The sequence below is a fragment of the Triplophysa rosa genome, linkage group LG12 (genome assembly GCF_024868665.1).
Source record: "Triplophysa rosa linkage group LG12, Trosa_1v2, whole genome shotgun sequence".
In the NCBI taxonomy this organism is placed as follows: domain Eukaryota; kingdom Metazoa; phylum Chordata; class Actinopteri; order Cypriniformes; family Nemacheilidae; genus Triplophysa; species Triplophysa rosa.
In genome coordinates, this window is record NC_079901.1 from 22,416,183 (window position 1) to 22,437,996 (window position 21,814).

The window sequence follows — 21,814 nt, forward strand, 5'->3', positions numbered from 1 at the left end:
TTTATTCTACTTGGTAAATTATTTTTACACAAGTGTAAATTTCAAGGTGCTAAGTCATACTTTTTTGTAATGATCTTAAGTCCTTCAGATATTCTCATTGACTCCAGCAACCCAAAAGCCCTCAAAACTGTAACATGATATATTTCCAATTTTTGTCTCTGATTACCCTGGCATTGTATTTGTTGCAATAAAAAACATGTCCACGTGACCTAATTAATAATCATGAGAAGTTTTGATAAAGAATTCAAACTGTTGCCAAGCAACATAAAAACATAAAGCAAACTTTACCTTTTCCGATTTTCATCGTGTTAAAATAGGTGATAATTAATGTAAAATAAAATTGTGATAATAAATTGGCGACCATTTGTGATAACAGCTTGGAATGTTAAACACACCACTATACATTTCAAAAGTAGATCTGACTAAATATCTGGCACGACAAAAGCTGAAAATGTTTATCAAAGTCTCTGGAGCTTTATACTGAATAAGATACAGCCACGACTTTATCAAGAGTTATTTTCTATTCAAGGTTCAGCATGACCCAGCCTGCTGACAACTAACATGAAAAAGGCTTTCATAAATTACTTACTCTGCTGCTGAAGTGATGGCACGCATTTGCAATTCAAATAAAGTTCTGACTCCCTTTCATCTGTGACAGAGGAGATGAGATTCTCACCTGAGAATAGAGATTCTGCCTCATTCATTTACAATGTCCTAAAGGAAACAATGGAGCAACTTTAAGACAGTGAAGTCAACAAGTAATCGCTGAGATGTGAAATTATGGCCGGTTCTCTTTGAAGTCAAGTGTTGAGGGTGCAAACTGAGTCAATTATTTGAGAAGTTAACATTTTAAAATGAGTAAAGTGATGTGTATGATTTTAATGATTTAAAAGTTAATAAACAAACATGCAACAGATGCTATTGCAAATACATTACATGAGGAAGTTCAGAATATTATAGACAGTCTGCAACATTTAACTAAAAGATTTTTACATAGTAGGAAAAATCGCTTTATAAATTTCTTTGTTCTGTTGGACACAAAAGAAGATATTTTGAAGAATGTAGGAAAGCAGCCCGGGGAACTTTTGACCACCATTGTCATTTTTCCTACTAGTCAGTGGTGGGCAAAAACTGTTTGGTTACAAGCATTCTTCGAAATATCTCTCTCTGTGTTCATCAGAACAAAGAAATTTATACAGATTTGGAACAACTCAAGGGTGAGTAAATGGTGAAAACATGCATTTTTAATTATGGGTGAACTGTTCCTTTAAGTCAATGTAAAATGAAAATAGTTCCTGTTTACTTTATCAATGCACATTCATCACTCTATTGTGTATAAATCCTTTGTGCACATTACTCCAAATAAAACAAAATGTTAGTCTTACAAATCTTTATCAAAATGCTGCCTGGTTCCATTCTCTACAGAACACCCTCTTTCGATCCAATCAATTCCTGATAAATAAAATAAAAGCTTGCCATACATTTATCTACTTTTGAATACTGCGTTAAACTTGGAAGTACTTCACATTATAGAGTGGGGTTGACATTGAACGTAATATTACGATATATATTTAAACCAAGTACTTCACTTTTTCAAAAACACAAAATGAATTGTCAGCAGTGTGCAGAGTTTAACATCAATCATCCTGTGTCCGACTTCTGTTATAATTCCTCCTCTGATGCTGCGCAATCTCAGGAACTCTGGATGTAGCAGAATCCATAAATACCCGTCTAAAAAATTCATATGAACTCACATGTAAAATTGAATACCATTCAAAGATGTTTTAAAAGAGCATCAGTTAGACATGGCATATTTGTGCAGTGTCTAAGTTCATGGCTTGTGTGTGTGTGCGGGTTTGCGGATCTAAGTCAATCTTGCTGTTGCGTCTGGTTGTGAGTGTTGAAGGATTAAGAAAAGAGTCAAATCGTTTTGTTAATCTTCTGCTTTGTAGAGACGGAAAGAGAGGGAGAATTTGCTGGTCGATTTGCTGTGAATTCATTTTAAGAAAGAAAAAGCATGGAATGTGCTTGAGAGAGAGAGAGAGAGAGAGAGAGAGAGAGAGAGAGAAGAGAGAGAGAGAGAGAGAGAGAGAGAGAGAGAGAGAGAGAGAGAGAGAGAGAGAGAGAGAGAGAGAGAGAGAGAGAGCGAGACGAGAGCGAGAGAGAGAGAGCGACTGAGAGACGAGAGAGAGTCAGATGAGAGAGAGAGCAGAGAGAGAAGAGAGTAGAGACCAGAGAGCAGAGAGAGAGTCGAGAGAGACAAGGAGAGAGCGAGAGAGAGAGAGAGAGAAAAAGCAGCGAGAGCAGAGAGAGAGAGAGAGAGAGAGAGAGAGAGAGAGAGAGAGAGAGAGAGAGAGAGAGAGAGAGAGAGAGAGAGAGAGAGAGAAATTGTACAAGACAGGGACAGAGACAGTATCGACAGACACACACACACACATAATAAATCTATAAGCGCAGACCAGCCGAGGGTTTTACATCCTTCAGATAATCAAAACGGTCTTATCTTATTGCCATCTTTCTCTCTAATACACATCAACTGTATTTCGAATGACAAATCACAGTAACATAAGCTATGACTCTTAATACTAGCAGAGAATGGATGGATTTCAAATGTATGGCACAGAAGATAAATCCTGTATAGCCATACTGTATGTCATTTTAGGGGTTAAATCCAGGAAGCATTCTGGATTAGAATCTACCATGTGACACAGCACACAATCAGGCTGATTCCAAGATGACATCAAAGACGATCAAGTGATTTTCTTCAGATATTTCAAAAGGGTGTGTGGCAGCTGGCATATAACTGCACAAATCTACCTGTCTGTCGGTCTATTTATCTGCAGTATATATCCTTATCATATCTAGAGGAATGCATGTACAGAAGAGTTGTGCAAATAAATAAATAAATAAATGTCTTTGTGAGACCATGGGGAGGGAGATAGACTCTTTCTGACCAAAGTCCTGATGGCAAGCAATCTTCAGCAAATCTCTAAACATCCCTCAGACTAAAAATATCCTCAAAATGCATTAAAGCCACAAGCAGTTCACTCACACCGAAGAGGTCAGATGCACACATGTTGCTTTGATGTTCACGGATGCCCAAATTGGGAAAAAAACTATACAACTGCATTTATTTATTTGTGACTTTTCTCACTACTAGTCTTGTTAACATGAAAATTTAAACTTTGCATATTTTGGACTCACAAATGCAGCTAACCAAATCTATTAGAATTCAAGCTTGTAACCTTTGTCAGAATATGAAATGTGAACTTGGAAATATCAAATGTCACATCTGAGGCTTACATAAGCAGACATGTCTATGGCTGTACATGTGATCAAGGGCACAATATAGAAAACCCAGTGCATAACACGTGCTTTGAATAGCTGAATCTAACTTCAAGTCTGCTTTTAATGTAATGAATAAATCTGAGGAATTTATAGTTTTGATTAAACACTTTTCTCCTGTAATAAATAATAAAACCATAAGAAAAATTGCCCTCGGAAACTCACGACTAATTGGTAAGAGGACAATTTCCAAAAATAATTCAAAACAGGAAGGAATTCAAATGACAGTGCTGGAAAACAAAGTCACTTGCTACTGTTTCTCTTTCTAACACAGCTGTTTCTTATCATCCCTGGGTATTTACATTCTGTGCCAAAAGCTCTTTCCCAAACACCAGCATTAAAATAAAGTGACAGACAGAGAGAGAAGTGAAATGAAGAGATTGAGAGTCTTAAGAGTGATAACAGCTTCACCTCTCTCTGTCACCCTCATCGCACAAACAGTTTTTGTGGCTTTGCAATTACTGCTTCAGCTGTACAATTACTGCTGCCAACACCAACTGCAATCATCTACAGCAAAAACACACGACTGCACATGTTCACAACAAGAAACTAGAGAAAGAGATGACATGAGCATTTAAACTATATGTGGCTCGGTGCTTCTGTAACATAAAAACGTAAATCACTTTTTCAGTAAGTATAAAGCATGAAATCCTGTTTCAGATGCACTCTTAAAAAAACTCTAAAAGCGTTTTTGTCCGTCTTTATGGTTACATAAAGAACCTTTAACATCCACAGAACATTTCTGTTGCACAGAAGGTTCTTCAGACATAAATACATGGTATTATAAGAAGTTTTTACTGAAAGGTTCTTCCTCAATGGCATGAGTGATAAACTGAAAAGAATGAAAAAAAATCATTATTTATTCCTTCCCCTGTAGAGATACGAAAATGATTAAAAGCTCCATGGCGCCACCTTGTGGACAATACACTCGTTTGACGAAATCAAGACGTCTCCGTTTTTTTTGTTCTACAAAAAAAATTATGTACAACACCAACATGAGAAATACAACTTACTCACACTGTGATATTGAAACTGTGTGGTTGTGCTTCTTTGAACCAGTTGTGCATTACAAAGAGCCAAAAAAAGACACGATTGAATCACATTTTAATACGTAAGTTAGCCTAATCGTTGACCCTGTTGTCGAGGACAAGGAGGGATGGGGCGGTTTGGAGAACACGCAAATTTCCGAAAGTCCTGTGGAGAACGACGAGAGGGAGGGAGTGGACCGCTCCTGGAAAAGCACTGAAAAGTCTACGACGAACGAATCAGTTCATTTAGGATTTGTTTGAATGAATCGGTACAAAAGATCCGGTTCATTTGATTCGTTACTTTTACGTTACGTTTACTGTTGTTCTCTCTTCTCTGTTACGGTTAATTTACTAATGCAGTTACAAATGGATGTTTATCGTAGTGTTCCTACGTGCTGTAAACTACTATTAAAGTGATGTAAATGTCCCAAAATATTCTGACTTACAAAAAGGTTTTTATTGGGTGAAGTGAATCAATCAAATGAATCTTCTCAAGTGAATCGGCTCGTTCGCCAATTGTACGTCACCGTCTAGGAGTTTTCCTCCCTTTGCAGTCAGACTCTCCATCCCAGATCTTTCCCGCGTCTCTGTTTATTCACATTCAATAAGGTATGTTCACAATATTTGACATTTTGATTTGCATGCATACATCGCGATGTTCACTTTTTAGTTTAGTAATATTAGAAAATAGTATTTTGCAGTGATTATAGTGTGTGGAAACTCCCAGCTCTTTTTTCTCTCTCTTCGTTTCACTAACGCGAGCTCTGATGCCACGTCAGTGGAAGTCAATGTAACTTGTTCAAGTTGAGCATTAAACTTAAGGGGTTATTATTATAAATAATAATGTGTGCATTTCAAACTCTGCAAAACATTGAGATTTAAGAATGGGACCCTTGTGTTCAGGTCATTTAAACTGCTGGAGGAAGGTGTGGTTGATTTATCTAACCCACGATAGCTTACGTTGTATTTATTTCACATTTAATAAATGTAATTAATGTAATGCATCAACTATCCTAAAATAATAGTGTGCAAAGTTTTCTTTTTATATACTCAATGTATATAATACGCAAATGCAATTGTGCAAAAGTACCTCACCTCACACTGCAATTCAGCTTTGTCCATGTAGACTTACAATACTGGTTACATTTGAGTAAGCTGGCCATCAATAGTGGTGTTGCTTTCTTTTTTATAATTTTAAGGGGGCAGAATGGGAGCGAAGCTGAGTCGGAAAAAGAGTGAAGGGGGCACAGGGGTGGAGCAGAACGCAGCAGAAGAGGTGAACAAGACTGCAGAACAAAAACCCGAGAATAAGGTTCAAGAAAATGCTTCAGATGACACACCGACAGCACAGCCTGACTCATCAACCAGCTTTCTGGAGACCATTACACAAGCTGTAGAGGAAAGAGTCAACACTGTGACCGAGCAGATTTCTGCACCAGTGGAAGATGTTGTGAACAAGGGTATTAAAGCAGTCGAGTCCGCATTAGCTGCTGTCAGCCTGAACGCAAAAGAACCCGCTGCTCCAGAACAAGAACCCGAGAGAATCCAAGCGTCCACGCCTGAACCGTTGGCGAGTCTCTCTGCTTCTGGCTCGGCACCCCTCCAGTCCGAATCCACCCTCTTGGATGTTCTGCTGAAATCTCAGCCGATCTCAGAATCCCTCATTCCTGAGTGTGACTCTGAGGTCAGAGTGGAGAACGAAACCATAACCAGTCAGATGGTGGAAGACATCATTAGTAATGAGAACAAGGATTTGCTGGAACGTTTGGATAAGGTGGTGACACCCTCAGCGGATCTTCTCGACTACAAACTGACCTATGAATCGACAATCCCTGACTCGGATCTCGCAGACACTTTGGGAGGTGCGAGACAGGAGGCATGCGAAGCTGTTGACCTCATATAAACCACTAAACTCACACTTGCAGTTCATTAGAAGCATGTATGGCAAGACAATAGCAAAGAAACTACAATAATACAATGAAACGTTTTCTTATTTTTCATTTTCAAAAAGAATTTAGGATGTAGTCATGGAAAAGTTGAAAGCTGTATCTAGAACCCAGCAAAGAATGAAAACAAACTACCACAGATGAACGCCAATGAACATTACTAATGTAACGTCTATGTATACGTATGGAAAAACAGCAAGCCAGTGGTCTTTCGACATTTCGTCAGTGATGTTTTATCTAATATCCTGGTGATTGTGTATGAAATGTTTCACTTTGTGTGTAAAAGAATGTACAATAAAGAGTGATTGTAGTAAAGTCAAATAAAGACACCGCAATAACGTTCTGCTTTGATCTGTACTATCTTCAGTCTTTCAATAGATATGGATTTCGGAACCAAGTTTTAAAATACAACAAGAAATTTCGACTAAAGTCTAATTCATCTATTAATGTCTTCAAAGGATTTTGTCCAAACATCTGAATAAAAAACAGCATTCATTGATACAACTGTCACTACACTGACGTTAGAAATATGTTGGAACACAAACAAAACTCAAAACATGTGGCAAATGTGTGAACTATCCTACCACACACACTTTGATGGTCTAGGAAATACTGACATATTTCTACCTTCTGTTCTTGGAGTTTTTCGTTTTAAGAGGTTTAACATGCACAACATCTCTTTTTCTCACATTCGCATACATCTCAAAGTTTTCTCAGAAGTACTCCGGGGGGAGGAAGGGCAGCATTCTTTCCACAGAGAAGAGGTCTCATGGGACAGTTATAAATATATATATTTTTCAGCTCTAAGGCTCTAACCCCAAGAAACTTCAGCTTCACATGAACATCAATTCACTGAGTGTTTTGTACTAAATGCGAACAGTTTGTGATGAAATATTAAGCCATTTCCTCTCTTACTGAAATTTCAAGGAAATGACATGGCTCATTCTCTATGTAATAAATTTAGATGATATGGGCTCTGGGGAAAGTACCACTGTAACATGGGTGCATTTTTATATTTTACATAAACACTATATACAGTATTATCTATATAATACGATATACACAAACATCAAGTAGAACACACAACAGTAACAGACAACTATGTAAGACTTATGTTTTTGGTCTCATAAATGTAATTGTGCAAAGAAAAATATAACAAGCTTTATATAAACCTAAATTTCTTTTTCCATTCGTCTCTAGTTTTTGGTCTCATAAATGTAATTGTGCAAAGAAAAATATAACAAGCTTTATATAAACCTAAATTGTCTCTAGTGCAAGAAAGACTACATGTTCGAACTTTTTTTGCAAAAACAATGCGATACATAAAAAAAAATCAACATTACCAAATGTTACTGTATCTATTACATATACAACACACAATTCAAATAAACTAAACGTAACAAAAATCGACAAATGCATACAGTTTGATAACAGAAAACAAGACGATCCATTTCAAGTGTCCCTGGGTACACATTAGAGATTCCCTGCATAAGACAGATCCAAACCTTGAGCTTTAGCTTTCTGTCAGTAAAACAAACAAAAAAACAGAATCAAGATTTTGAGAGAGCACTGCTAGGGAAATGAAACCGGAAACACTGGCACAATCTGTGACAGAAGCCAGATGTGCCATAGCCCAGGGGCATACTTTCATTACAAACAATGGTTGGACCCTGGACCTCAGCAAGCTGTCATGCAGTTAATAAACACCAAAATAAATGCAACTATATAAAGTACCAACAAGGCCAGTACATCTTTAGCATGTTTTCAAAGTTTGGGCTTTAGGTTAAAGGGATAGTCCACCCCAAAATGAAAATTCTGTCATGAATTACACGCCCTAGTTGTATACAGAGTATCCCTTTAATACCCAATATCACTTTATTCAATGGTCATTTCCCTTTAATATTTAACACCTCCAACACACATTTATTGGTTACTGGAAATATTCTAGAAATTGGTCATGACATACCTGCATGCACTGGTATTTCTTGGCCAGGTCTACATTGGTGCGTCCCTTCTGGAAGGGATATTCCCAGAGGATGGGGTTCCAGGAGTGACCAAGCCTCTTCACACCCATACTGAGGTAGAGCAGCTCTTCAGCAGACCAATTCTTCCTGTCTCTCCGTCTGCCTGAAGTCTACCAATGATTACAAAAACAGTTACATTTCTGGTCACAAATCTGTTTACTAAGAACAATGGGCATTAGTGAATATGACCTGTCTGCTCAGAAAATTGATCTTTAAATAGTGTGCACTGATCTTTTATCGCTCATGACGTTGGGAAAAAATAAACCTAGGTGCCTTATGACTACCTAAGCATTTACAATGCACCTATAAGGTCAAGGGTAACATAAATGCATTTACATCTTTACTACTAAAACTAAGAATACCGTACACTTTTTGGGGTGCACTTATCAAATGATTTCTCGAGTTTTCTCGTAACTAATTTCTCTTCAATGTTTGAACCTGTAAAAATAAAGTGGGGAAAAGAGAGACAAATTAAATTGTATTAAAATGTCATTAAATTAAAATAATACAATTAGAACAGTTATACCATTATGTGCTTTCCACTTAAATAATTCCAAACTGAAGTTAATTATTTTCTAATGTAATCAGACAGAGTTAACTAATAACCAAGTATGCCCATACAGGCAACAGCAATACACATTGTCCCACCAACTCCAGAAAAATATACTTTTGTGTGTGTATAATATCTGTGTGCACATGATATATGCATTGAATTTATTCGGAGATAGGTGGAAAGATGTAGACAGTGGAATAGTTACACTCAACGACGCTTAACCAAGACACTGGTCAAAACGAAAAATATAACTTGAAAATGGCAGTGGAAGTCTTGCGGTTTTTGGAAAGGGGAACAACTGAACAACACGCAGACAGCAAGACTCAGCAAAGGAGGGGGGTGAAATGAGATGAAGACAAAAAATGACAAGAGGGAAAAATTAAAGGCAAAGATGGAAAGACATGTCAACAGCACTGTCCAAAGTGGAAAAAATGAAAAGTTACGGAACAGTAGAAGCTTATTCATCAGCATGCAATTTATCAAGCTTATGGGAAGGTTTGCTCATGTGTACAGTGGCTAAGATGTTATGGATGTTTGCCCCTTGACTCTAAAACCCGCTGTTCACTCCATCACATTCGACAGATAGGAAAATAAAACATCTCTTACCCCTTTTTTCACACTGCCTTCTCAGGGGCGTTAGACTTAAAACTGAGGAGAAAAACGCTGAGAATTACAGAGCAGAAATGCAACACAAAATGAACCAAAAAAAAACGTTATTACAGTATGTGAAGATGTTTTCTGTAGGTTTAATCTGACATATAAAGTATGCAGACAGTACGCAAACTGGGAAACGAAAATCTGCAGAACAGAAGATACAACAACACAATCTACCATAAAATCTTGTTAATGTGAATCAACTCTGCTAATAGTACAAAAACAGATTGCAAACAGACTAACACAATAAGAATGTAAGATGAGGGTGTGTTAGGTTTTCCAAGCCTCTCTCTAACACTTTCTAAACAAAAGTTACAATGATATATGAGGCGGGGCCATCTGTCTCATTTCCAAAGTCGTTGCGAAAGACCGTGTAGAGCGAGTCTCTTACATCTGTCCCACTCTCTGCTTTTTGTCTCCTCTCTGTGTGTGTTGATGTGAGCATGTGCTGGAGTGTGGCTAGCCCTCTCTAACTGCTGGCTTTTCCTGTAATGATCCTCAGCCTCCTGAAGCGCCTGATGAAAGTCACAGTGATGCCTGCAGCCACGCATCACAGCGCCAAAGGAACGACTGTCCACCTCGTGCATAAGTTTTACACAGCCTGAGAGATGTAGGGACATGCAATGAGGGGTGTACAGTAGAGTACTTCAACCTGTCGTGCGTTTACAGGCACGCACCTGCACAGCGTGAGCTGCTGGATTTAGAGGTGAATGGTGGCTTCAGAAACCTCTTAATTTCTTTGTCCAACAGCTCGGAGCACAGAGAGATCTCATCTGAGAACAGACGCAAAAATCAGAAAACCAGTCTAAACCAGGGGTGTCCAAAGACGGTCCTGGAGGGCCAGCGTCCTGCGGAGTTTAGCTCTAACTTGGCTCAACACACCTGTCTGGACCTTTCTAGTCTGCCTAGTGAGATCGTGATTAGCTGGCTCAAGTGGGTGTGCCTCACACGTCCTGAAAAGTGAAGCTGCATGCTCTTTGACCGCCCCCTGGTGGCTGGCTGCAGTATAGGTCATAAACCCCACCCTGTCCAAGTAAACAAATGGGACAGGAGCCAAACTAGAAAACCTAATTAAACTTTAAATAATTTAAAAAATAGTTCTTTGTTATTTTAGTCAGGTTTCTATCACGTGGATGTATGTCCAAGTGTTCGTTTTTCAAAGAAGTTTTTTTTAGTTGGTTTAAAATGTTATAAAAAGAGGTCTTGTAACACCATTTCTTTGTTTACAATTGAGTCATCAGGGAATGTGGGCGGGACCTTGATACCATGCTTCATTTTGTGCTCAACTACTGTGCAAACTCTGGCTCCAAAGGACGCCAATGGCAGCAGCCATAACTTTGACAATTTGGCTTCATTTTTCTACAGTGGAAGTGAATTGGAATGCTCCGTCCAGATTTCATACGGTCTACGGTTCAGGTGTGTTTGATTCGCGTTTAAGCTAAACTCTGCAGGACACCGGCCCTCCAGGACTGACTTTGGACAGCCCTGGTCTAAACCTTCAAATGAACAGCAAGCCAAACATTTATATTTATAGAATATTTTTTCTTTGCACAATCAAAGGGTTTTTGTGACTTAGCACTAAGGGTAGCGAGTGTGGTGTTTAAGAAAGTTTTACCATCAGAAAGAGTCTGTGTGCGCTGGCCTCTCTTCCTGAGATCAGGATGTTTGAAAATATCTGGGCTAAAACCCAAAAATAATAAAGCGGAGAAGTTAATGTCACTCCCAGAACAGAAAATAAATCCCTGACTCGGTCTTGAAAAGCCACTGACATAAATGTGACTTCTGGAATAGTCAGTGGTTCTTACTAGAGAGGGAATCTTAGCACTGTTATATGTAGGTTAGCAATCTGAATGAAGTATTAAACTCTGCCATTTGTACTACGGTCGTGTATAATACTGTACATCAAATCACGCTGCTTTAAATAAACCTGTGTACAACTCAAGTGATTACAAACGATATATAAAACCCAAAGCAAAAGCATTTCTTTACCCCTTCGTATCTCTGCCGCCCCTTGTTGGTGTGTTGCAGCTTTGAGAAGGTTTATCGCCTCCCAAGTGTGGATTAGTGTGGGCCGCGATCATCTTCAATCTCTTCACTACTGTTTCAGACTTTATTTTCCTCTTCTTCACATACATCTCTGTCTTTGTCTCCCGGTCATTGCTCATTTCAGTCATCTGAAATAAGCTCTCAGGTTCTGTCATTTCCTCTTCCTCTATTTCTTTTTCACAGTTACGGTGTTGATAAAGAGTGATTTGGGAAGGACCCAAATACTGTGCAGAACTCCCATGCTTTCGGACACCCTGCTGCGTACAGACACACAAATGCACACTATTAGCATAGAGTTATAACGTTAAATCTGAGCATGTAAAAACGTATCAGCTCTAAAGTGATGCGCAATGCTCAATGTGTAAACGATCCTCACCATGCTTTCTTGGTTATACGTTCTTGGATTTGTTGTTGGTTGATCCGGATTTCCAGCAGAAGGTGGACACAACACCTCACATGCTTGATGATGATCTCTGACCTCGCGTATGACAGAGCCCTCCAACCATTCTTCATCATATACCACAGATGAGCCCGACTCCTGCCCGCTGTGCTGGCTTTCGTTGTCTTTTTCCAGCTGTTTCAAGACAATCCGATAACAAATGTTTAAGGCTTCAGTTTAAGACTGAAGTTAGCAGCACCCTCACTACTTTGGATGAAATGTAAGCTTAACAAAACAACTAAAATCAATCATATTTAAGGAATTTGTGCCCGAGGCAGACTTACACGCTGTGGACTCTAAATGCTCTTAGTCACATGGTGTCATATAGTTAGCTCTGAATAAATGTTCATTCAAATACAAAAACACAAATGCTTTTTAAATGCGGGATAACATGCTATGTCATGCATTCCGACTTCTTTATACTGTTGAACGTGCTGGCTTCTCATGCTTAATATGGTCAACTTGACGTATGACGTAGTATTTCTGTGCTTGATACACTCCCCCAGCACTCCAACTTGTTTCAGAAAGTTTTTTATTAGTCTGGATCCATGTTACGCAATTCTCCCGGAAAAGCACGCCCACGGCAACGCGAAAGAAATAGGCCGCCCACGCGCCAACTGACTAGCGATAGGAAGACCCGCTTATCAAGATTGGCTGCGCTGCGTGAAGATTGGCTGCGCTGTGGCCTGCAGCTGCAGCTCGTTACTCTTTTAATAGTGAGAGAAATTGAGTTGTGTTTGTTTGTTCGCGGCATTTCAGTGATGGATGTTATATAAACGTGGATATAACGCTGGATTTGGAGATCAATTGAAACTGACAGATGGAGCGGTCTTAGTGCTAAAACATGCCGGACATGAACTGCACGTGGTAAATCAAACTAAGTCATACATCTGTGTTTTGTTGGCAATCGGCATGTACGTGCATAATATAAACAACACAAAGGGATAATGCGATGATATTGTGTGCTCGTGCTGTAGTTCCGCCACCCCCCTGACCGCCTCCAGCAGCTTGTCTTTTTCCAGAAATAATAGTACAGCTGTATCTCTCTTTTATAAATTTGATCAAACTAAATACTCTTCGAAGATACGACGTATGCAATACTACTGTATAGGTACTCAAGATTAATATGAGATTGGCAGAAACTGCGTGTGTCATCCCACCTTTAAGTTTATCAAAAGTCTGAACTAAATGACACCAATCTTTTGGCTCATACACTATATGAATTTCATTGCAAACTGGGGGAAATCTACAACACAATACACATTCACACCTTTTTCTCTAGCTGCTTTATTCTCTGGAGGATGTCCGCAGCTGACTGCCAGTGTCTCTCCATATCACATTCCTCTCTTAGCTTAACAGACATGCTTCCACATAACGTCTCAGCTGTGTGGGAGAGAAAATACATGTCAAGAAATTAGTGTGTGACAATAATAAACTGTAAAGTATACAGTATGGTGGAAAATTACTGTTGGACTGTGTTTATTGTGCTATGACACCTCTCTCTTCCCACAACTTTGCCAGATCCAGACTCAACACAACAGCACAAAGTTATATGATGATGTCTACCTATGTTGTTGTCATTTGGTGTGGATGCTATATATAAGCGTTATCATTATAGTTATTCTTAAACAGTCCTTGTAATGATTCTAATATGATACATAGATACAATGTTGTACAATAGACAGACAGACAACCAGATAGACAGACATCTGCCAAATGTCACAGCATGCTACTGCTGTACAACGTGTAATATTTGTAACTTACTGATTCTCTTGCAAGTGTAAAGTACAAACATAGCTGCTTTCTTGACCTCTTCATCAGTGGCCTCAGTGAGTAGTGAAATCATCAGAGTCAGACCTCCGGACAACACCAGCTGAGACTGATGCTCCACTGCAGATTAAAGACAGTGTTTAACATTCAGGGGAGCATTTTTTTTACGCATTTAGAAATTCGACAACTCTCATATTCTTCTGCTGTAGTAATTAATTAAAATTGTTTAAGTGTCCTCATACTTAAAGGAACTCTCTAAAATTCAACATTTCTCCAAAATTCAATTCATTCATATTTAGCAGAAGCATGGCAATTGGAAATCATTCAGTGCCAGTTAGGGATGTTACGATTCACCATTAGCCGGTTGAAAATCGATAATAGTGACGACTCAAGTCGGTTGAGATGTAAAATGAATCGCAATCAAGGGGCAATCTTCCGGTCTCTCTCGAGAAACCAACACGGAAGTGACTAAAACTGCAATTCATCGACTGGCCGCTAGAGGCTGGCTCCAAAACAGAGCAGAATCTCATTGAGCCCAATGTTAAAATGGCCAACTTTACAGCACAAAAAAACATGTTTACAGCCTGGTACAAAAAATTATTTTGGTCTATATAGGTAATTTTGCCCTTCATGACAACTGTGAGGGGGGTGAATTTTTTTATAACTCACCCATTAAGATTATTTTAACCCTTAAAATTCTGCATAATTAAGGACGTGGCCACTTGAGTGACAGGTGTCCATTTAGCTGTCACATGCACATTTTTTGTGTAGTTTCAGGTAATTTACCTCAAGAGTAAGCTGTAAACCGCTGTAAACGTTTAAATGTCAACGGCCAATACGTCAAGCTTGGCGGGAGTGGTTTGTTTCAGCAACCAGGCACGTCAGCTCCACCCACGTCCTGCCTCTTTGCCCATTTTTGATTATCCGGGAGTGAGGCGCGATGACGCATTGCCAAGATGGCGACGACCGGCTCCGCCTACTTTACTTTTTACACAACCTACGGGTGACTTCACGGACACTATGTCCAAATTTTATACAGTCTATGATCGCAAGACATGTTTTAAACAGCAGGGGGCGTTGTGTTTACTGCAAACTTGGAAAACGTGGATATGCTGATTTTCTTAAAGTAAAAAAATCCAAGAAAAGAGACTTGTATTATTCTTTTTTTTTATTTGATTTGGAATTTGTTTTAAAATTACAGTTTAGTTTTGTTATTTGACATAAAATATATTTTTGTTTTACAAAGAAATGTGCAGCATTTGAGAAATAATAAAAGGGCAGTTGTTCATTTCTAATTTGTCTCAATTGCCGTAAATAAACCGTACCGTGAGATCAATATCGTGAATCGCATCGCATCTCGAGCTGAGTGAATCGTTACACCCCTAGTGCCAGTTGACCAGTCTGTTACACACACTCACCACACGCATCAGTGAGCTGACCAATCGTCACCATCACAGCGAGCTGGCCTTGAGGGTCAAGGTTTGGATTGGACAATAGAGACAACAGCCCTGGAACAACCCTCAAACTCGATAAACAAGGCATCAACAACTCTGAAAACGATACAGAAATACAGAACGTAAAACAATCCAACATGCATCATGGTGTGTGTGTGTGTGTGCATGTACGTGTCTTACCATTGCTGGAGACGCAAGCGGACAGTGTTTTAGTAATTACGGTGGCCATCTTACAAGCAGCTGCACTGTGCGCAGACTGAGGCAAAACTCTGGTAAGAGTGTTAGAGAGTGAATCCAGGCCTCCCACTGACACGAAATAATCCTGAGCACCGTCTAAGAAACAAATACACAAATACAGTAATGCAAACGACACGCAAGGTGGGAATATACATAATTTAGTGTTGATGTGCTTTGTGCTCACCATTGTTTGCCACAGTCATGCCAATAAATGAACATATAGGCTGTGCCAATTCTGCTCGGGGCAATGTCACCTCCTGTAGCCATTTTATAACCAGGGTAAACACACACGTGCAGGCATTCTGATTCTCCTCTGCCACAGACAAAATACAGTGTGAATGTGTAAATATTAAATTGTGTTTGGGAAAACATCACTGTAAATGTATATAATAAAATATTATGAAACATAGTATAGGTTCAGATGTTCAAAGCAATTGTAATAGCTTATCAAAGTATATTCAAAGCTTATCACCTGCATACAAAAGTGCCAGGCATTCCACTCTTCATGAAAGAGTGATGATTGACACTTTGCTTGCTAAAACATCATGCACAGCCTAGCTTTGTGCTTTTTAAAACGCTGTGCATTCCATTCATATATTCTCTTCATAGAGTTCCACATCACTGTCTTACCATTCTGAGGGTTGTTAACAGAGCCACAGAGAGCACTGAATACAGCGGCCCAAAACTGTGTCTGCTCATAAGAGTCATTCTGCTCTGGAAAACTATTCCTGAAAGTGGCATAAAAGAAAAAACAAAAAGCTGATTCTTTCGAGCAGCGGGGGAGTATTTAAGTGAATTTTCAGATGTTTTTCTGAATCACAGATATGCAGCCCTGTGATTTATTGAACACATCATGCTGTGTTTGAAAGCTATTTCATTCTTTCCAAACATGGAGTATATGACAGTTTTGTTTGTGAATGTTTTGTTAGATCCAGGGCACCGTCCTAGAGAATTCAGCCAACAGCAACTGGATTTTCCTTTCCTTGAACATGAAGTTTTTAGAATGGAAATGTACACTTATTCTCAAACGGTTACATCTCAAGACTTTGCATTCCCCATTAGTTTCCTAATTATTGATGTTAACTTGAACAAAACGGCCAAAACGAAATGATCCTAAAGCTGTGACTTTAAATTTTGCAGATGGGCTCCTACAGCCCAATTACACTTTACAGATGGAATATAGTTGAGATGTTTTAAGATATTTTATTGTTGTGGGTACCTGAACAAATTGAGCAAGACTTCAATACACCTGGAGGTCTTAGCAAAAGTCTGGCCACATCCTGAAATAAAAAACATGTGACATACTGAAAATATAAATGATGTGTGCATATACACAGGCACGCTGCTTGGTACTCCTCACGTCTGATATATTCCTAACAAAATCTAAATTTGACAATGTGTTCTCTACTGACTATGGTGACACTATGTGAATGGTGAAACTTACTGTTGTTAGCAACCAGGACACCCAGCATGTACACTGCAACTCTTTTGTATGTCAAAGGCATTTCCTGTTCCAAATGCTGCGCCAAATCACGAAAAGTGTCCTCCCGACACAGCGTCTGCTTACAGCTTTCTGCAGACAGAGGGAATGGGTTTATAACTAAATCACATATTGCAGCTGATATCTTTTAACAAATCTTCATAAAAACATATGTACCATATAACTCAGCCAAGGATGCAAGTGTAAAAAGAGCAGTCTGTTTAACCTCAGAGTAAGAGCTAGACTTTGACAGGTTATAGATGAATGAAATCCCTCCGATCTCTATGAAGAACTCCACATACTGACCTGCTACACAAAGACAAAGACAACTACACCACACAGCTTTAGGAGTGTGCACAGTCCATGGTAAAGTGTCATTAAAACGGCACCTAATGTGAGAGAGAAGTCAGGTGGTGTATGTGTGTGTTTTAATAAGCAGACCGTTATGTTTGCAGATAGAGAGGATGGTGAGGAGAGCTTGTTTCTGGGAGTCTGGCCATTTCATCTGGTACTTCAGACACTCCAGTAAAAGACGTAAATCTGTCTTGATTGCTGAAAATGTGAAGACTTTTAAATCAATACATTGAACAACATTAACATTGAGAAGCATATGATAAAGGAAGATATGTTGCCACTTCAGACAAGGTGTCAATAGAAAACATTTCACTGGAAACAGTAATAACTTTCATCAGTAAGCAGTACTTAATGCTACAAACAGTAATCTGTGTACATTAACTTTTGAACATAGAGTATATGACATATACAATAATGTACAGTATATACATTTAGAATACATTAATCTGAAATTGTATATTTATGAATCAAGGTTAATTGAAACTTGCTAATCCTAGTATTGACAAATATAGTGTCATTATTCAAATTAATCTATTGTTACTGATGTGTGATGTTGACCTTCCATTTTTCCATTCGAGATCATCAACACATGCTTTTCCACTTACAACATCCCCGGAGCCTACAACAAAATCACAAAATAAGTTATGGTACAATAACTACACATTATAAGTTATGGTACAATTACTAAACATTATGGTACAATACGCATTTTACAGTACCAAACGCCACAACGTTTACCTAAATCTGTGGCGTTTTTATATCACCATCCAAATCTGTTTTAAGATGCGGGTGCTGTGTCTCAGATCTGTAGCACAAAATGTGTACGAGTCTTAAAATAACGTATTTGTAGCTATTTTAACAAGCCAAAATCTTCGAAACGCTCTTCTTGTCTTACTACAAGTTCCCGCTCTCTGAATCACCTGAGCTCGTGACGTGATCAGTCCGTTCCTATGGCAACGGATGTGGGTGCCCATTTTTTAAAAATATTTTTTAGTAATTAAAGGTGTATTGAGGTGCTTTATTTATTGATATTTACATAATGTGTATTTATGTTAGTATATTTCGTGGCATCTTCTTTGCACTCATAAATACAGCCGACTATTTAGGTTCTGAGTAAATGTTTTTTTTTTGCGATGTTTATTTTATTTAGACGAACTTTTTGATTGTTGCAGAAAATTTAAGAACATATACAGACATAAACAAGGAAAACGGTTATTTCAAAGTGAGTGTTGTTTTCGAGGCGGAACTGCATGGGGCGCTGTGAGCAACACGTTTGCAGCCTCCCACAATGAAACCGGAGTGCAGAAGAAGATCATTCAGCGAACAGTGACTGGTATGTGTTTGAGTCGGCATTTATTTGTAACTAAGCATTTTTTTTTTCATTTTTGCCGGAATTTTTTGTCTTTAATTCCATAGTATGTGTTTGTTAACGAGAAAACATAAATAACCTTTAAAATCGTATGTAACGTTAGGTCATAATATAAGAGCCGCGGTGAAGCTAGCAAGCGAATAACCAGGACTGTAAACAGAAGGAGTGTTAATTTAAGAGAAGGACTTAATTTTGACTTTAACATACATATGAAAGATATGATTTATATGTTACATTACAAACACAAATAAAAATGTACGTGTCCAAGATTTTGCTGATCAGTGGGTGCACATTGTGTCATGTTAACTTAATCTAAATATCAGACATGGTGCTCTAAATAAATGAAAGGATTTTACCGTGTGGCTTCAGATTAGGTTACTCATCAATAAACATTTCAAGACCATCTGAAACTAATTGTTGTCCTCTCGCATTGTATTTTTCCAGGTGTTGGCTTCAGTCCCTGCATTCAGACAGTAATGTCTGGCTATGTGTGTTCAAGAGTTTTCTTTAACACTGGTATAAGACATCTGTCCAGTTACTTTGCTACCAGCCATGTTTCACCTGCCACACTGTCTAAAACCTGCCTGTTTCCCTCTCATGCACGGGGCATCTCCTCACGTAGTGGTAGATCAGGACAGGAAGGAGAAAATGCACTGGACTTCCACCTCAACCGGCTACAGATCGATGCGGTCCTGTGTGCTAACGAACAATCTGTGCGCATTCCAGAGTTTGATGGACGGGGTGGTCCCAGCCCTGTGCTGAGGTTTGATAGTAACCAGCTTGCAGCCAATACTCCACTAGAAGACCGACGCAGTAGTGCCGGTTGCCTCCAAGCTCGTGGCATGATCTTTGGTGTGTTTGATGGACATGGCGGTCACGCGTGTGCTCAAGCAGTCAGTGAACGTCTACTGTATTACATTGCTGTGGCGATGATGTCAGAATCTGTCCTGGAGGATCTGGAGGCCGCCATGGAGACGGCACGACCTGTGCCGCCTATTCTGCAGTGGTACAAGCATCGCAATGACTACAACTACAGGGAGTCAGCCGCTCTCTATGTCAATCATTTGCGTGTTTACTGGCAGGAGCTTCTGGCAAGTGAAGAACAAGGTGGTGGCATGAGCCCCGTAGATGCTTTCAGCTACGCATTCCAGCGGCTAGACACGGATCTTTCCCTTGAAGCGCAGGTACCCCTGGCAAATGACCTGATGCGCAGCACAGCCATTCAGGCTGCTTTTGCCGGTTGCACTGCGTGTGTAGCGCACGTAGGACCAGAAGGTGTGCACGTTGCAAATGCGGGAGACTGTCGAGCAGTGTTGGGAGTCCACGAGGATGATGGGAGCTGGAACGCTCTACCACTCACGCAGGACCACAACACTACCAATCAAGCAGAATTGGAGCGGGTATGGAGCCAGCATCCAGTCAGCGAACGGCAAACCTTGATCGTAGACGACAGGCTGCTCGGGGTCCTGATGCCACTACGTGCATTTGGAGATGTGCGCTTTAAGTGGAGTCGAGAGCTGCAGCAAAGTGTGCTGGAGAACGGAGACTCTGATTTAGAAGCACTGAATCTTTATCAATATGCACCACCCAATTACCTCACTCCACCTTACTTAGATGCCACACCAGAGGTAACTTATCATCGCCTGAGACCGCAGGACCGGTTTCTGATCGTGGCCTCTGATGGTCTTTGGGACGAAATGAGCAACGAGGAGGCTGTAAGACTTGTGGCGGAACACCTGACAGGTGTTCACCTGCAGGCGCCGGTCTCAGCCAGCCAGCTTAACTTGGGACAAATGCATCAGCTGTTGCTGCGGCGACGGGCCAGGGCAACCCCCTCGCTGGATCGTAATGCAGCCACACACTTGATTCGGCATGCGCTGAGCACAAATGAGTATGGAGAGATGGACCAGGAGAGGTTGGCAACCATGCTGGCACTGCCTAGTGACCTAGCACGCATGTATCGTGACGACATCACGGTCACAGTGATTTACTTTAACTCAAACTTCAGCAAAACTTCTCATAATAAATAATAAAAGGCAACATTTCTTAGTTGTTGGGGGTGCACAAAATGTATATTTCAATAATGCTGTGATTTATTTTTTGCCTATGTATATTGTAATAAGTTTAAACCACTGTTAGCGGTATAAAATTTTAATATGTGTTTTGGTAAGAATTAAAGCAAACAATGGTTAGATTCACAGTCAGAATATGAAGGTTAATATGAATCTGTCTGTGTAAACGTGCTGCCTGTTTACCAGGCCAGTTTTCTTTCAGGTTCTTGTTTGTTTTTTGTCTGCTTGTACTTCACACTTTTTTATGTCTGATGACCGTGTAGACTGATAGAATTGTTTATATTATTTGATGGCTTTAAAGTAGTGGTTAATTGTTAGCAGACGTCTTCATATTTCACTGTTCTTATATTTTCAATCTAGGATCAATTTGAAGATGTTATCATTTGAGTATGTTTTATACAAAACTCATTAACATCATCAATTATTTCATTACATTTGTCTTATTTTCCATTACACATTATTTTGACTATGCATTAATTCTGTCTTAAGTTTATGTATATCACACATGACTATTTCGTTTTAAGTTATTAATTTTAGCATTTTAAGTTGATTTGAATAAAGATTTTTAGCTTTTGAGGCATTTTGTAGCGAATGCAGATTGTTTCAAAGTACCACAGTGAATAACATAAAATGCTTATAAATGATTAAACCAAATCGTTGCAGAGCTAGATATAAAGGTCATAAAGCCAATTTTATTAAAGGTTTTAGCACTAGTTACACTTTTAGTGCAATTTCTTTCTATATTACAATCCTTATGTAGGTTCATCAAACTATTTGCTTTGTAAGAATCTGTTATTTCATAATATTTGTATAAGACATCAGAGTGTGTCTCTTCATTTGGTATTTCTCTATCTTGTTTTCTGTTCAAAACTACTCTGGTATTTAAAATATTTTATCCAAATGATCTTAGTGATGCTGTATATGTTTATAAAGGAAAGAAAAAATATATTTGAATAACATTTGTAAACATTTAACAATGGGATGTGTTGATTGCTTTTGTACCAGATTCCTTATGAGCAAGCCAAGTGTTTTCAGATCTTATA

At 39.1% G+C, this 21,814-nt stretch overlaps 3 protein-coding genes across 3 annotated transcripts; 2 read left to right on the forward strand and 1 right to left on the reverse strand.

Annotated features, from left to right (window-relative positions):
• Positions 1-4,887: 4,887 nt before the first annotated feature.
• Positions 4,888-6,658, forward strand: si:dkey-238c7.16 (uncharacterized protein LOC559078 homolog). Its single transcript, XM_057347278.1, has 2 exons — positions 4,888-4,982; positions 5,573-6,658. Exon 2 carries the CDS (start codon positions 5,581-5,583, stop codon positions 6,274-6,276), a length of 696 nt encoding a protein of 231 aa, XP_057203261.1. The 5' UTR covers positions 4,888-4,982; positions 5,573-5,580; the 3' UTR covers positions 6,277-6,658.
• Positions 6,659-6,784: 126 nt separating this feature from the next.
• terb1 (telomere repeat binding bouquet formation protein 1) lies at positions 6,785-18,176 on the reverse strand. Its single transcript, XM_057348061.1, has 21 exons — positions 18,069-18,176; positions 17,889-17,949; positions 17,418-17,528; positions 17,154-17,282; positions 16,941-17,069; positions 16,716-16,776; positions 16,127-16,224; positions 15,681-15,809; positions 15,440-15,592; positions 15,224-15,355; positions 13,800-13,925; positions 13,306-13,418; positions 11,973-12,170; positions 11,540-11,853; positions 11,166-11,230; positions 10,228-10,323; positions 9,942-10,151; positions 9,503-9,544; positions 8,711-8,781; positions 8,286-8,453; positions 6,785-7,840 (listed from the first exon to the last, which is right to left on the reverse strand). Exons 2-21 carry the CDS (start codon positions 17,911-17,913, stop codon positions 7,793-7,795), a joined length of 2,418 nt encoding a protein of 805 aa, XP_057204044.1. The 5' UTR covers positions 17,914-17,949; positions 18,069-18,176; the 3' UTR covers positions 6,785-7,792.
• Positions 18,177-18,618: 442 nt separating this feature from the next.
• On the forward strand, positions 18,619-21,678 carry pdp2 (putative pyruvate dehydrogenase phosphatase isoenzyme 2). The gene is made up of 2 exons (XM_057348139.1): positions 18,619-18,663; positions 19,144-21,678. The coding sequence occupies exon 2, from the start codon at positions 19,176-19,178 to the stop codon at positions 20,727-20,729; it is 1,554 nt and encodes a 517-aa protein (XP_057204122.1). The 5' UTR covers positions 18,619-18,663; positions 19,144-19,175; the 3' UTR covers positions 20,730-21,678.
• Positions 21,679-21,814: the final 136 nt, after the last annotated feature.